This window comes from Entelurus aequoreus, linkage group LG20 (assembly GCF_033978785.1).
Source record: "Entelurus aequoreus isolate RoL-2023_Sb linkage group LG20, RoL_Eaeq_v1.1, whole genome shotgun sequence".
In the NCBI taxonomy this organism is placed as follows: Eukaryota; Metazoa; Chordata; class Actinopteri; order Syngnathiformes; family Syngnathidae; genus Entelurus; species Entelurus aequoreus.
This window is the reverse complement of record NC_084750.1, coordinates 16641856-16658106: the sequence shown is the minus strand read 5'-3', so window position 1 is coordinate 16658106 and position 16251 is coordinate 16641856. Positions and strand designations below refer to the sequence as shown.

Below are 16251 nucleotides of genomic sequence, written 5' to 3'. Positions count from 1 at the left end.
AAGGGAGACCCCCGGACTGTTGAACAACTTAAGCTGTACATCAAGCAAGAATGGGAAAGAATTCCACTTCAAAAATGTGTCTCCTCAGTTCCCGAACCTTTACTGAGTGTTGTTAAAAGGAAAGGCCATGTAACACAGTGGTAAAAAGTAGAGATGTCCGATAATATCGGTCTGCCGATATTATCGGCCGATAAATGCGTTAAAATGTAATATCGGAACTTATCGGTATCGTTTTTTTTATTATCAGTATCGTTTTTTTTTTTTTTTTTTTTTTTTATTAAATCCACATAAAAAACACAAGATACACTTACAATTAGTGCACCAACCCAAAAAACCTCCCTCCCCCCATTTCTTTCTGTTATCAATATTCTGGTTCCTACATTATATATCAATATATATCAATACAGTCTGCAAGGGATACAGTCCGTAAGCACACATGATTGTGCGTGCTGCTGCTCCACTAATAGTACTAACCTTTAACAGTTAATTTTACAAATTTTCATTAATTACTAGTTTCTATGTAACTGTTTTTATATTGTTTTACTTTCTTTTTTATTCAAGAAAATGTTTTTAATTTATTTATCTTATTTTATTTGATTCATTTTTTTAAAAAGTACCTTATCTTCACCATACCTGGTTGTCCAAATTAGGCATAATAATGTGTTAATTCCACGACTGTATATATCGGTTGATATCGGTATCGGTAATTAAAGAGTTGGACAATATCGGCATATCGGCAAAAAGCCATTATCGGACATCCCTAGTAAAAAGGCCTTTTTTGCAATGTGTTGCTGCCATTAAATTCTAAGTTAATGATTATTTGCACAAAAAAATGAAGTTTCTCAGTGTGAACGTTAAATACCGTATTTCCTTGAATAGCCGCCGGGGCGCTAATTAATTTAAAACCTCCTCTTCTCACTCCTGCGTTTACCAAAAGCATGCGGGATTGGCAAGCACGCGCTAATTATTTTAAAACCTCTTCTCACTCCGGCGCTTACCTTATCATGAAAATCACATTTAATAAAAAAAAAAAACGTTATTATGGTCTTACCTTTAGGTATAAATGAGTCCATGCGCAGCTCCTATAGAAGTCTTCCTTATCTTTTTTCAGTTTTAAAAGTCTCTCTGTCTCGATGGAGATCTTCCTTTAATTATTACCTCCTGCTTCCATTGAAAGTCCAGTTTAGAAAACGGTTTTATTTTAGATATGTAATCCTCCATGGTAAAAGTGCATGCAAACAATGGCTGCTCACTCTTGCTGCTTGTTGTCTTCTTCTGCAGCACCGGTCTTCTGCAGTACCAGCAGTCGCAAGAAGGATCACTAGCGCCCTCTACCACCAGGAGGCGGAAGTCATTTAATGACTCATATTTGACCCGGCGGAAGTGCCAAGCATGCGCTAATTATTTTGCGAAACGAGTTTGACCCGGCTGTAATTCTAGGCAGGCGAGTACTATATTCCCGGCGGCAATTCAAGGAAATAAAGTATCTTGTCTTTGCAGTCTATTCAACTGAATATATTTGAAAATAATTTGCAAAAGTCTTCGTATTATTGACCATTTACACAACGTGACAACTTCACTGGTTTCGGGGTTTGTAGTCTAGAACCAGGTGTACAAATGGCAGTCCAGTTGGCATCCTGACCCGTGTCCAAACCCCTTTTATCCGTGACCGCACCTGCAAGGAGTCTTCTTCTTCTGCTCGACCCGTGACTTACGGGAGGCCACCTGGGACCATCACGCATGCTTCCAAACCGCTCCGCACTTTTCAAACTCCCCGGCAGCTAATTACGGCCTTCCCAGATCCCCGCGTGCAAGAAAACACTGCGGAATTAATCCCAAGGTATGAGCTGTTTTCTTTCGGGTGCACCACAGGGGGGTGCGACAAAAGTCAATAAACTCTCTTGATTAACTTTGTTGCCATGATCATTCCCCAGGAACAATCCAATGAACACTAAAAACCCCCCAAAAAAAGGATACTTTCATTTGTTTATTGTAGCAAATATTTACAAGGCTATCTCGTGATACCCCAAAATAAATAGCTCTTTTGGGTTTGGCACCAGTAGAAAAATAAATAGTCCATTTGCTGTGAAACATTGTCTCCAGGAATGTGAGAGGCATTTTTTGGGGTGTTTTTTCTCCCTCCTCCGAACATTCATAGCGGTCTTTCTTCATATCCGTCTGGTCCTGTAAGTGCTCCCTTGCAAGCGTGAGGGGAAATACGGCACATGTCCTCCCGGCAGCTGCACTTGCTGTCCGACTCTGTGGGACAAATGGCCGTTATTGGGATGGAAATATGCCATAAAAAGTGTTTTTTTACTGTACTTTGAGCAGGGCTTTGCAATTATTTTGAAGGAAGAAGAAAACATTTCGCACATCCCCCCCGCTCCACACTATGAATATTATCAATGGTCTGTAACAGTGTGATAAGTACACCTCCGCATAATAATTACAGAACACAAAACAAAGAAATTTAGATCAATTTGCAACAAAAAATACATTTAACAACATCTTTTTTAGCCTGTAACAGAAAATATTAAAAAAATAAAATAATAATAATAATAAAGCCTTATTTTAACTGAGCGTTTTTGATCGACTGGAACGCCACTTTAAACTATGAAAATGATCAATGGTCTGTAACAGTGTGATAAGTACACCTCCGCATAATAATTACAGAACACAAAAAGAAATATAGATCAAATTACAACAAAAAATACGTTTTTATTAATATTTTAATACATTTATTAACATCGTTAAATAAGTTTTTATTATTATTTTAATACATTTATTAACATCGTTTTTAGTCTGTAACAGAAAATATATATAAAAAAAAATTAATAAATAATAATAAAGCCTTATTTTAACTAAGCATTTTTGATCGACTGGAACTCCACTCTATGAATATTATCAATGGTCTGTAACAGTGTGATAAGTACACCTCCGCATAATAATTACAGAACACAAAACAAATAAATATGGATCAAATTACAACAAAAAATACGTTTTTATTATTATTTTAATACATTTATTAACATCATTAAATACGTTTTTATTATTATTTTAATACATTTATTAACATCGTTTTTAGTCTGTAACAGAAAATATAAAAAAAAATATAAATAAATAATAAAGCCTTATTTTAACTAAGCGTTTTTGATCGACTGGAACTCCACTCCACACTATGAATATTATCAATGGTCTGTAACAGTGTGATAAGTACACCTCCGCATAATAATTACAGAACACAAAAAGAAATATAGATCAAATTACAACAAAAAATATGTTTTTATTAATATTTTAATACATTTATTAACATCATTAAATACGTTTTTATTATTATTTTAATACATTTATTAACATTGTTTTTAGTCTTTAACAGAAAATATTAAAATAATAATAATAATAATAAAGCCTTATTTTAACTAAGCGTTTTTGATCGACTGTAACTCCACTCCACACTATGAATATCATCAATGGTCTGTAACAGTGTGATAAGTACACCTCAGCATAATAATTACAGAACACAAAACAAATAAATATAGATCAAATTACAACAAAAAACACAATAACATGGTTTTTAGTCCGTTACAAGAAATATTTTTAAATTTATTAACATCGTTTTTAGTCTGTAACAAAATATATTTTTAAAAAAAATAAAAATAATAAAGCCTTATTTTAACTAAGCGTTTTTGATCGACTGGAACTCCACTTCAAACTATCAAAATGATCAATGGTCTGTAACAGTGTGATAAGTACACCTCCGCATAATTACAGAACACAAAAAGAAATTTAGATCAATTTACAACAAAAAATACATTTATTAACATCGTTTTTAGTCTGTAACAGAGAATATTATAAAAAATAAAAATAATAAAACCTTATTTTAACTAAGCGTTTTTGATCGACTGGAACTCCACTTCAAACTATCAAAATGATCAATGGTCTGTAACAGTGTGATAAGTACACCTCCGCATAATAATTACAGAACACAAAACAAAGAAATTTAGATCAATTTACAACAAAAAATACATTTATTAACATCGTTTTTAGTCCGTAATAGGAAATATTTAAAAAAATTAAATAATAATAAAGCCTTATTTTAACTAAGCGTTTTTGATCGACTGGAACTCCACTTCAAACTATCAAAATGATCAATGGTCTGTAACAGTGTGATAAGTACACCTCCGCATAATAATTACAGAACACAAAACAAATATAGATCAAATTACAACAAAAAATACGTTTTTATTATTATTTTAATACATTTATTAACATCATTATATACGTTTTTATTATTATTTTAATAAATTTATTAACATCGTTTTTAGTCTGTAACAGAAAATATAAAGAAATATAAATAAATAATAAAGCCTTATTTTAACTAAGCGTTTTTGATCGACTGGAACTCCACTCCACACTATGTATATCATCAATGGTCTGTAACAGTGTGATAAGTACACCTCCGCATAATAATTACAGAACACAAAACAAAAAAATATAGATCAAATTACAACAAAAAATACGTTTTTATTATTATTTTAATACATTTATTAACATCATTATATACGTTTTTATTATTATTTTTAATACATTTATTAACATCGTTTTTAGTCTGTAACAGAAAATATAAAAAAATATAAATAAATAATAAACCCTTATTTTAACTAAGCGTTTTTGATCGACTGGAACTCCACTCCACACTATGAATATTATCAATGGTCTGTAACAGTGTGATAAGTACACCTCTGCATAATAATTACAGAACACAAAAAAAAGAAATATAGATCAAATTACAACAAAAAACACAATAACATGGTTTTTAGTCTGTTACAAGAAATATTTTTAAATTTATTAACATCGTTTTTAGTCTGTAACAGAAAATATTTAATAAAAAAAAAAAAAAATAATAAAGCCTTATTTTAATTAAGCGTTTTTGATCGACTGGAACTCCACTTCAAACTATCAAAATGATCAATGGTCTGTAACAGTGTGATAAGTACACCTCCGCATAATAATTACAGAACACAAAACAAAGAAATTTAGATCAATTTACAACAAAAAATACATTTATTAACATCGTTTTTAGTCCGTAATAGGAAATATTAAAAAAATTTAAATAATAATAAAGCCTTATTTTAACTAAGTGTTTTTGATCGACTGGAACTCCACTTCAAACTATCAAAATGATCAATGGTCTGTAACAGTGTGATAAGTACACCTCCGCATAATAATTACAGAACACAAAACAAATAAATATAGATCAAATTACAACAAAAAATACGTTTTTATTAATATTTTAATACATTTATTAACATCGTTAAATACGTTTTTATTATTATTTTAATACATTTATTAACATCGTTTTTAGTCTGTAACAGAAAATATAAAAAAAGTATAAATAAATAATAAAGCCTTATTTTAACTAAGCGTTTTTGATCGACTGGAACTCCACTCCACACTATGAATATTATCAATGGTCTGTAACAGTGTGATAAGTACACCTCCGCATAATAATTACAGAACACAAAACAAAAAAATATAGATCAAATTACAACAAAAAATACGTTTTTATTATTATTTTAATACATTTATTAACATCATTATATACGTTTTTATTATTATTTTTAATACATTTATTAACATCGTTTTTAGTCTGTAACAGAAAATATAAAAAAATATAAATAAATAATAAACCCTTATTTTAACTAAGCGTTTTTGATCGACTGGAACTCCACTCCACACTATGAATATTATCAATGGTCTGTAACAGTGTGATAAGTACACCTCTGCATAATAATTACAGAACACAAAAAAAAGAAATATAGATCAAATTACAACAAAAAACACAATAACATGGTTTTTAGTCTGTTACAAGAAATATTTTTAAATTTATTAACATCGTTTTTAGTCTGTAACAGAAAATATTTAATAAAAAAAAATAATAATAATAAAGCCTTATTTTAATTAAGCGTTTTTGATCGACTGGAACTCCACTTCAAACTATCAAAATGATCAATGGTCTGTAACAGTGTGATAAGTACACCTCCGCATAATAATTACAGAACACAAAACAAAGAAATTTAGATCAATTTACAACAAAAAATACATTTATTAACATCGTTTTTAGTCCGTAATAGGAAATATTAAAAAAATTTAAATAATAATAAAGCCTTATTTTAACTAAGTGTTTTTGATCGACTGGAACTCCACTTCAAACTATCAAAATGATCAATGGTCTGTAACAGTGTGATAAGTACACCTCCGCATAATAATTACAGAACACAAAACAAATAAATATAGATCAAATTACAACAAAAAATACGTTTTTATTAATATTTTAATACATTTATTAACATCGTTAAATACGTTTTTATTATTATTTTAATACATTTATTAACATCGTTTTTAGTCTGTAACAGAAAATATAAAAAAAGTATAAATAAATAATAAAGCCTTATTTTAACTAAGCGTTTTTGATCGACTGGAACTCCACTCCACACTATGTATATCATCAATGGTCTGTAACAGTGTGATAAGTACACCTCCGCATAATAATTACAGAACACAAAACAAATAAATATGGATCAAATTACAACAAAAAATACGTTTTTATTATTATTTTAATACATTTATTAACATCATTAAATACGTTTTTATTATTATTTTAATACATTCATTAACATCGTTATTAGTCTGTAACAGAAAATATAAAAAAAATATAAATAAATAATAAAGCCTTATTTTAACTAAGCGTTTTTGATCGACTGGAACTCCACTCCACACTATGAATATTATCAATGGTCTGTAACAGTGTGATAAGTACACCTCCGCATAATAATTACAGAACACAAAACAAAAAAATATAGATTAAATTCCAACAAAAAATACATTTATTAACATTGTTTTTAGTCTGTAACAGAAAATATAAAAAAATATAAATAAATAATAAAGCCTTATTTTAACTAAGCGTTTTTGATCGACTGGAACTCCACTCCACACTATGTATATTATCAATGGTCTGTAACAGTGTGATAAGTACACCTCCGCATAACAATACAGAACACAAAACAAAGAAATATAGATCAAATTACAACAAAAAACACATTAACATGGTTTTTAGTCCGTTACAAGAAATATTTTTAAATTTATTAACATCGTTTTTAGTCTGTAACAGAAAATATTTTTAAAAAAAAAATAAAATAATAATAAAGCCTTATTTTAACTAAGCGTTTTTGATCGACTGGAACTCCACTTCAAACTATCAAAATGATCAATGGTCTGTAACAGTGTGATAAGTACACTTCCGCATAATAATTACAGAACACAAAAAGATATATAGATCAAATTACAACAAAAAATACATTTAACAACATCATTTTTAGTCCATAACAGAAATTATATACAAATAAATAAATAAATAATTAACCATATTTTAACTAAGCGTTTTTGATCGACTGGAACCGCTTGATACTGAAAGTGTAAATTCAATAAACTAAAAATAATAATAATGAATTGAAATTGATCAGCAACATTAAACCAGAAGCACAGTGTAAAAACATTTTAGTTTTTTATGAAGCTTTTTGATTGATTGAAACTTGTATTAGTAGATTGCACAGTACAGTACATATTCCGTACAATTGACCACTAAATGGTAACACCCCAATAAGTTTTTCAACTTGTTTAAGTCGGGGTCCACATGAATCAATTCATGGTAATCATGAATGGTAAGCATGATACTGATAAAGTCAAATAAAGGAGATTCGGGGTATTTCCAATGTAAACATTAGCATTAGCATCATGTGATTAAATCCAATATAAAGCGACTCCCCCCCCCACTCCACACTATGTATATTATCAATGGTCTGTAACAGTGTGATAAGTACACCTCCGCATAATAATTACAGAACACAAAACAAAGAAATATAGATCAAATTACAACAAAAAATACATTTAACATCGTTTTCAGTCCGTAAGAGGAAATATTAAAAAAAAAAAAAAAAATTAACCATATTTGAACTAAGCGTTTTTGATCGACTGGAACCGCTTAATACTGAAAATGCAAATTCAATAAACTAAAACTAATAATAATAAATTGAACCAGAAGCACAGTAAAGTTCAAGTTAAAGTAGCAATGATTGTCTCACACACACACACACACACACACTAGGTGTGGTGAAATTATTCTCTGCATTTGACCCATTACCCTTGATCACCTCCCTGGGAGGTGAGGGGAGCAGTGAGCAGCAGCGGTGGCCGCGCCCGGGAATCATTTTTTGCTGATTTAACCCCCAATTCCAACCCTTGATGCTGAGTGCCAAGCAGGGAGGTAAAGGCTCCCAATTTTATAGTCTTTGGTATGACTCGGCCGGGGTTTGAACTCACAACCTACCCATCTCAGGGCGGACACTCTAACCACTAGGCCACTGAGTAGGTATAAATAACAATTATGAAATAATTCAACGCAAAAGTTGGGTTGAAAAAAATCAACCCAAAATGTTGAGTTAAAATAACTCCAATGAGGGGTTCCAGCAATCCATTTTTGGGGTTAGGGTATTAGTTTAAGTCCATTTCTGGGTTTTCAAAATGCTGAACCATTTTTGGGTTGTTTTTCAACAAGTAAACGCATTTTGGGGTAATTTTGCATTTGATTAAAAAGTCACTTTTTTCTTGAGGGGAGTTTTATTACGGATTAATCTCATTAACGTTATTTACAATCACCCGACATTGAGTTAGCATAACTCAACTTTTGGGTTAAATAATTCAACCCGATAGTTTGGTTGGGAATAACCCAACATTAACTTATCATAAATCAACTTTTTTGGTTAAAAATTTCAATGCTAAAGGTGTGGGTTGAAAAAATCAACCCAAAATGTTGAGTTAAAATAACTCCAATGAGGGGTTCCAGCAATCCATTTTTGGGGTTAGGGTATTAGTTTAAGTCAATTTCTGGGTTTTCAAAATGCTGAACCATTTTTGGGTTGTTTTTCAACAAGTAAACTCATTTTGGGTTAAAAAGCTTTTTTACATTTGATTAAAAAGTCACTTTTTTCTTGAGGGGAGTTTTATTACGGATTAACGTTATTTACAATCACCCAACATTGAGTTAGCATAACTCAACTTTTGGGTTAAATAATTCAACCTGATAGTTTGGTTGGGAATAACCCAACATTAACTTATCATAACTCAACTTTTTTGGTTAAAAAATTAAATGCTAAAGGTGTGGGTTGAAAAAATCAACCCAAAATGTTGGGTTAAAATAACTCAAATATGGGGTTTGTCCTTTTCTGAACCGGCAGTTGGGTTAAAATTGGGTTAAAACCCAACATTTTTTTAGTGTGCATTAGTTCTGCTACTTCCTTTCATCCATTTTCTACCGCTTGTCCCTTTTGGCATCGCAGGGGGTGCCGGAACCTATCCCAGCTGCACATGGGCAGAAGGCGTGGATTCATCTCATTAACATTATTTACTCAATTTTGGGTTAAATAATTCAGTTTGGTTGGGGAATAACCCAACATTAACTTATCATAACTCAACTTTTTGAGTTAAGGTTGAAAGTTAAAGTACCAATGATTGTCACACACACAACCATCACCCTTGATCACCCCCTGGGAGGTGAGGGGAGCAGTGAGCAGCAGCAGTGGCCACGCCCGGGAATCATTTATGGTGATTTAACCCCCAATTCCAACCCTTGATGCTGAGTGCCAAGCAGGGAGGTAATGGCTCCCATTTTTATAGTCTATGGTATGACTCGGCCGGGGTTCGAACTCACGACCTACCCATCTATATAAAACCGTTTAGTTTTTTATGAAGCGCGATACTGATGAAGTCAAATAAAATAAAAGTTAAGTCGGAGAAAATGCGGTAGTTTATAATTTAATGAATGTTTCTGGTAGTTAATGCGTCACGGACCGGTACCGGTCCTTGAACACTGAAATAAAGGAGAATTACCATGAATTGATTAACGTGGACCCCGACTTAAACAAGTTGAAAAACTTATTGGGATGTTACCATTTAGTGGTCAATTGTACGGAATATGTACTGTACTGTGCAATCTACTAATACAAGTTTTAATCAATCAATCAATCAATTAGAGCAGGGGTGTCCAAACTTTTTCCACTGAGGGCCGAACACGGAAAAATTAAAGCATGCGGGGGCCATTTTGATATTTTTAATTTTCAAACCATAACAAAATATATGGATTTTGTTTGTTTTTTTACCTTTAAGGCTCCCGGGGACCATAAAGGGTCTAAGTCATTAAAATGTTCAAAACAAGTCAAATTGTTATTTTTATTTATTTATATAATGCTTACAGTAAATATGTACAGTATATCAACTTCAGGTTGATATAAAGTTTAAAAAAACAAATAGGTTTTAATTAGGGATGTCCGATAATGGCTTTTTGCCGATATCTGATATTGTCCAACTCTTTAATTACCGATACCGATATCAACCGATACCGATACTGATATATACAGTTGTGGAATCAACACATTATTATGCCTAATTTGGACAACCAGGTATGGTGAAGATAAGGTCCTTTTTTTTTTTAATTAATAAAATAAGATAAATAAATTAAAAACATTTTCTTGAATAAAAAAGAAAGTACAACAATATAAAAACAGTTACATAGAAACTAGTAATTAATGAAAATTAGTAAAATTAACTGTTAAAGGTTAGTACTATTAGTGGAGCAGCAGCACGCACAATCATGTGTGCTTACGGACTGTATCCCTTGCAGACTGTATTGATATATATTGATATATAATGTAGGAACCAGAATATTAATAACAGAAAGAAATGGGGGGAGGGAGGTTTTTTGGGTTGGTGCACTAATTGTAAGTGTATATTGTGTTTTTTATGTTGATTTAATTAAAAAAACAACAAAAAAAACGATACTGATAATAAAAACACTGATACCGATAATTTCCAATATTACATTTTAACGCATATATCGGCCGATAATATCGGAAGGCCGATATTATCGGACATCTTTAATTTTTATTAGTTTTTTTTTACTTTCAACACTTAAGTTACGAGCTCAACTTCAGATATATCTGTCCATTTTACGTTTGAACTATTATTTTGTTTGTTTTATGCTCTTCTGTCAAATAAAACGTGGATGTTTTTGTATGGCAACCACACAATATATGCAATATTTTCCCACATAAAACAATTTAAAGTGAAATATTTGAAATAATTTTAGCCTTGAAGATGTCAATAATTCATTATTATTAGGGATGTCCGATAATGGCTTTTTGCCGATATCCGATATTGTCCAACTCTTTAATTACCGATACCGATATCAACCGATACCGATATCAACTGATATATGCAGTCGTGGAATTAATACATTATTATGCCTAATTTGGACAACCAGGTATGGTGAAGATAAGGTACTTTTAAAAAATAATAATAAAATAAGATAACTAAATTTAAGAAAAATTCTTGAATAAAAAAGAAAGTAAAACAATATAAAAACAGTTACATAGAAACTAGTAATGAATGAAAATGAGTAAAATTAACTGTTAAAGGTTATTACTATTAGTGGAGCAGCAGCACGCACAATCATGTGTGCTTATGGACTGTATCCCTTGCAGACTGTATTGATATATATTGATATATAATGTAGGAACCAGAATATTGATAACAAAAAGAAATGGGGGGAGGGAGGTTTTTTGGGTTGGTGCACTAATTGTAAGTGTATCTTGTGTTTTTTATGTTGATTTAATAAAAAAACGATACAGATAATAAGAAAACCGATACCGATAATTTCCGATATTACATTTTAACGCATTAGGGACATCCCTAATTATTATTGATTTTTTTTTTTTTTTTTTGGAGCAATGGCAATAAAAGAAAAAAGAAAGCCTGCATGGCAGCTTTGTGTCAACATTGCAACTTTTTCTAGTTAGATGTCACCTCATTCCACTTTTTTTAAAATGTTTTAATTTTTGCAATGGCGTTTCCAGAATGTGTGGCGGGCCAATAAACAATTAGCTGCGGGCCGCAAATGGCCCCCGGGCCGCACTTTGGACACCCCTGAATCAGAGCATTAGCGTCACGTGGCCGTGCGTAAAAGGCGCATCAATACAGTATAAAGAGAGTCCATCTCACCTCTGTCGCCCCATCCGGATCATCCCCACTAGTGGGAGGCGGTGGACACGGACCAGGATCCTCCCATCCTCCACACCGAGAAGGCGTAGCTGAGGCGCTCGTGCGCCACGTAGCCGCAGCCGGAGCCGCGCGCGTCCGCCGCCGCCGCCGCCGCCGCCTCGTCGCTCCGCAGCACCTCGCACAGGAAGTCGATGTAGCGCGCGGCCAGCTTGAGCGTCTGGATCTTGCTGAGCTTGTCGGAGGGCAGCGTGGGGATGATCTCGCGCAGCGACGTGAAGGCCTCGTTCAGCGACTGCGTGCGCTGGCGCTCGCGCACGTTGGCCATGACGCGCTGCGTCTGCGCGTCGTCCCCGGAGCGCGCCGGGCTGCTGCCCGCGCTCCCGCCCACGCACGTCGTCGTCGTCGTCGTCCTTTTTCCCGCCACGTCCGGGTCGTCCGCGCTCCTGCGCGTCACGGCCGCGCGCCGCTTCCTGGCGCCTCTCCTCGGCGGCTGCCGCTCGGCCTCCTCCTCGCTGTTCCCCGCGCTGTCCATCGGGGAGGAGTCGTCGTCTTCCCGCATGGTCCGCAAACTTGCCCCCACCCCCCCAAAACAACAAAAATTGCCCCCCCGAACTTAGTTAGAACATCAGCGGAGTCCAGGTGACAAGTGAGGGGAAAGTGCGGCCTGCGCGCGGCTTTTTAACGCCGACGTGGAGGTGCCGCCCACGCGCTCTTGGATGCAGGCTTTTTTTTTGGGGGGGGGGGGGGGGGGGGGGTGCGTGTTGTGATTGGCGGACAGCGTGTAACTTAAAACCTCTGCGAGGAATCGCTTGGTCCTCACATCACGCACAGGAGTTGCAACTCAGGCACAACAAATAGGAAAATGGGTGTTGTTGATATTTGGGTTATACTTCTCGAATTTAACTTCAAGTGTTCAAACTGAAAGTAAGCAAACAAACTTTAAAGGGGAACTGCACTTTTGGGGGGAATTTTGCCGAGACCAGCACATTTTTCTCTTTTTTTTTAAAGCATTCTAAGTCATAAATAAACACTAGCAAAAGTCAGCTAATAATGTAATGTAGTATGTAACATGCATGTCAAATAAAAATGATGTAATGTAATGTAGTAACATGCATGTCATATAAACATGATGTAATGTAATGTAGTAACATGCATGTCATATACACATGATGTAATGTAGTAACATGCAAGTCATATAAACATGATGCAATGTAATGTAATACCATGCATGTCATATAAACATGATGTAATGTAGTAACATGCATGTCATATAAACATGATGTAATGTAATGTACTAACATGCATGTCATATAAACATGATGTAATGTAATGTAGTAACATGCATGTCATATAAACATGATGTAATGTAATGTAGTAACATGTATGTCATATAAACATGATGTAATGTAATGTAGTAACATGCATGTCATATAAACTTGATGTAATGTAATGTAGTAACATGCATGTCATATAAACATGATGTAATGTAATGTAGTAACATGTATGTCATATAAACATGATGTAATGTAATGTACTAACATGCATGTCATATAAACATGATGTAATGTAGTAACATGCATGTCATATACACATGATGTAATGTAATGTAGTAACATAAATGTCATATACACATGATGTAATGTAATGTAGTAACATGCATGTCATATAAACATGATGTAATGTAATGTACTAACATGCATGTCATATAAACATGATGTAATGTAATGTAGTAACATGCATGTCATATAAACATGATGTAATGTAATGTAGTAACATGCATGTCATATAAACATGATGCAATGTAATGTAATACCATGCATGTCATATAAACATGATGTAATGTAGTAACATGCATGTCATATAAACATGATGTAATGTAATGTACTAACATGCATGTCATATAAACATGATGTAATGTAATGTAGTAACATGCATGTCATATAAACATGATGTAATCTAATGTACTAACATGCATGTCATATAAACATGATGTAATGTAGTAACGTGCATGTCATATACACATGATGTAATGTAATGTAGTAACGTGCATGTCATATAAACATGATGTAATGTAATGTAGTAACATGCATGTCATATAACCATGATGTAATGTAATGTACTAACATGCATGTCATATAAACATGATGTAATGTAATGTACTAACATGCATGTCATATAAACATGATTTAATGTAATGTAGTAACATGCATGTCATATAAACATGATGTAATGTAATGTACTAACATGCATGTCATATAACCATGATGTAATGTAATGTACTAGCATGCATGTCATATAAACATGATGTAATGTAATATAATAACATGCATGTCATATAAACATGATGTAATGTAATGTAATAACATGCATGTCATATACACATGATGTAATGTAATAACATGCATGTCATATAAACATGATGTAATGTAATGTAGTAACATGCATGTCATATACACATGATGTAATGTAATGTAGTAACATGCATGTCATATACACATGAAGTAATGTAATGTAGTAACATGCATGTCATATAAACATGATGTAATGTAATGTACTAACATGCATGTCATATAAACATGATGTAATGTAATGTACTAACATGCATGTCATATAAACATGATGTAATGTAATGTAGTAACATGCATGTCGTATAAACATGATGTAATGTAATGTAGTAACATGCATGTCATATAAACATGATGTAATGTAATGTAGTAACATGCATGTCGTATAAACATGATGTAATGGAATGTAGTAACATGCATGTCATATAAACATGATGTAATGTAATGTAGTAACATGCATGTCGTATAAACATGATGTAATGTAATGTAGTAACATGCATGTCATATACAGATGATGTAATGTAATGTAGTAACATGCACGTCATATAAACATAATGTAATGTAGTAACATGCATGTCATATAAACATGATGTAATGTAATGTAGTAACATGCATGTCGTATAAACATGATGTAATGTAATGTAGTAACATGCATGTCGTATAAACATGATGTAATGTAATGTAGTAACATGCATGTCATATAAACATGATGTAATGTAATGTAGTAACATGCATGTCATATAAACATGATGTAATGTAATGTAGTAACATGCATGTCATATACACATGATGTAATGTAATGTAGTAACATGCATGTCATATACACATGATGTAATGTAATGTAGTAACATGCAAGTCATATAAACATGATGTAATGTAGTAACATGCATGTCATATAAACATGATGTAATGTAATGTACTAACATGCATGTCATATACACATGATGTAATGTAATGTAGTAACATGCATGTCATATACAGATGATGTAATGTAATGTAGTAACATGCACGTCATATAAACATAATGTAATGTAGTAACATGCATGTCATATACACATGATGTAATGTAATGTACTAACATGCATGTCATATAAACATGATGTAATGTAATGTAGTAACATGCATGTCATATACACATGATGTAATGTAATGTACTAACATGCATGTCATATAACCATGATGAAATGTAATGTACTAACATGCATGTCATATAAACATGATGTAATGTAATGTAATAACATGCATGTCCTATAAACATGATGTAATGTAATGTAATAACATGCATGTCATATAAACATGATGTAATGTAATAACATGCATGTCATATAAACATGATGTAATGTAGTAACATGCATGTCATATAAACATGATGTAATGTAATGTAGTAACATGCATGTCATATACACATGATGTAATGTAATGTAGTAACATGCATGTCATATAAACATGATGTAATGTAATGTAGTAACATGCATGTCATATAAACATGATGTAATGTAATGTAGTAACATGCATGTCATATACACATGATGTAATGTAATGTAGTAACATGCATGTCATATAAACATGATGTAATGTAATGTAGTAACATGCATGTCATATACACATGATGTAATGTAATGTAGTAACATGCATGTCGTATAAACATGATGTAATGTAATGTAGTAACATGCATGTCATATAAACATGATGTAATGTAATGTAGTAACATGCATGTCATATAAACATGATGTAATCTAATGTACTAACATGCATGTCATATAAACATGATGTAATGTAGTAACGTGCATGTCAT

At 32.7% G+C, this 16251-nt stretch overlaps 2 protein-coding genes across 5 annotated transcripts in view; both read right to left on the bottom strand.

The window, feature by feature from the left end:
- Positions 1 to 1178: 1178 nt before the first annotated feature.
- The window catches only part of LOC133635603 (twist-related protein-like), a 44737-nt gene continuing 29664 nt past the window's right edge, over positions 1179 to 16251 (bottom strand). The window contains exons 1-2 of one of the 4 annotated variants that reach the window (XM_062028828.1): positions 12112 to 12817; positions 1179 to 2259 (exon numbers count right to left, since the gene is read on the bottom strand). In XM_062028828.1, the coding sequence (XP_061884812.1) occupies positions 12140 to 12670 (531 nt within the window). In that variant the 5' untranslated portion in view covers positions 12671 to 12817 and the 3' untranslated portion in view covers positions 1179 to 2259; positions 12112 to 12139. Of the gene's footprint in view, positions 2260 to 12111; positions 12818 to 12937; positions 13030 to 16251 lie in introns of those variants that run through there. The other 3 variants (XR_009822086.1, XR_009822085.1, XR_009822087.1) reach the window with 3 other exon arrangements.
- LOC133636404 (twist-related protein-like) lies at positions 12140 to 12670 on the bottom strand. Its single transcript, XM_062030395.1, has one exon. The coding sequence runs from the start codon at positions 12668 to 12670 to the stop codon at positions 12140 to 12142; it is 531 nt and encodes a 176-aa protein (XP_061886379.1).

What these genes read in the sequence shown, in the direction of transcription:
- LOC133636404 (XM_062030395.1), bottom strand. Translation starts at nt 12,670, where the DNA reads ATGCGGGAAGACGACGACTCCTCCCCGATGGACAGCGCGGGGAACAGC.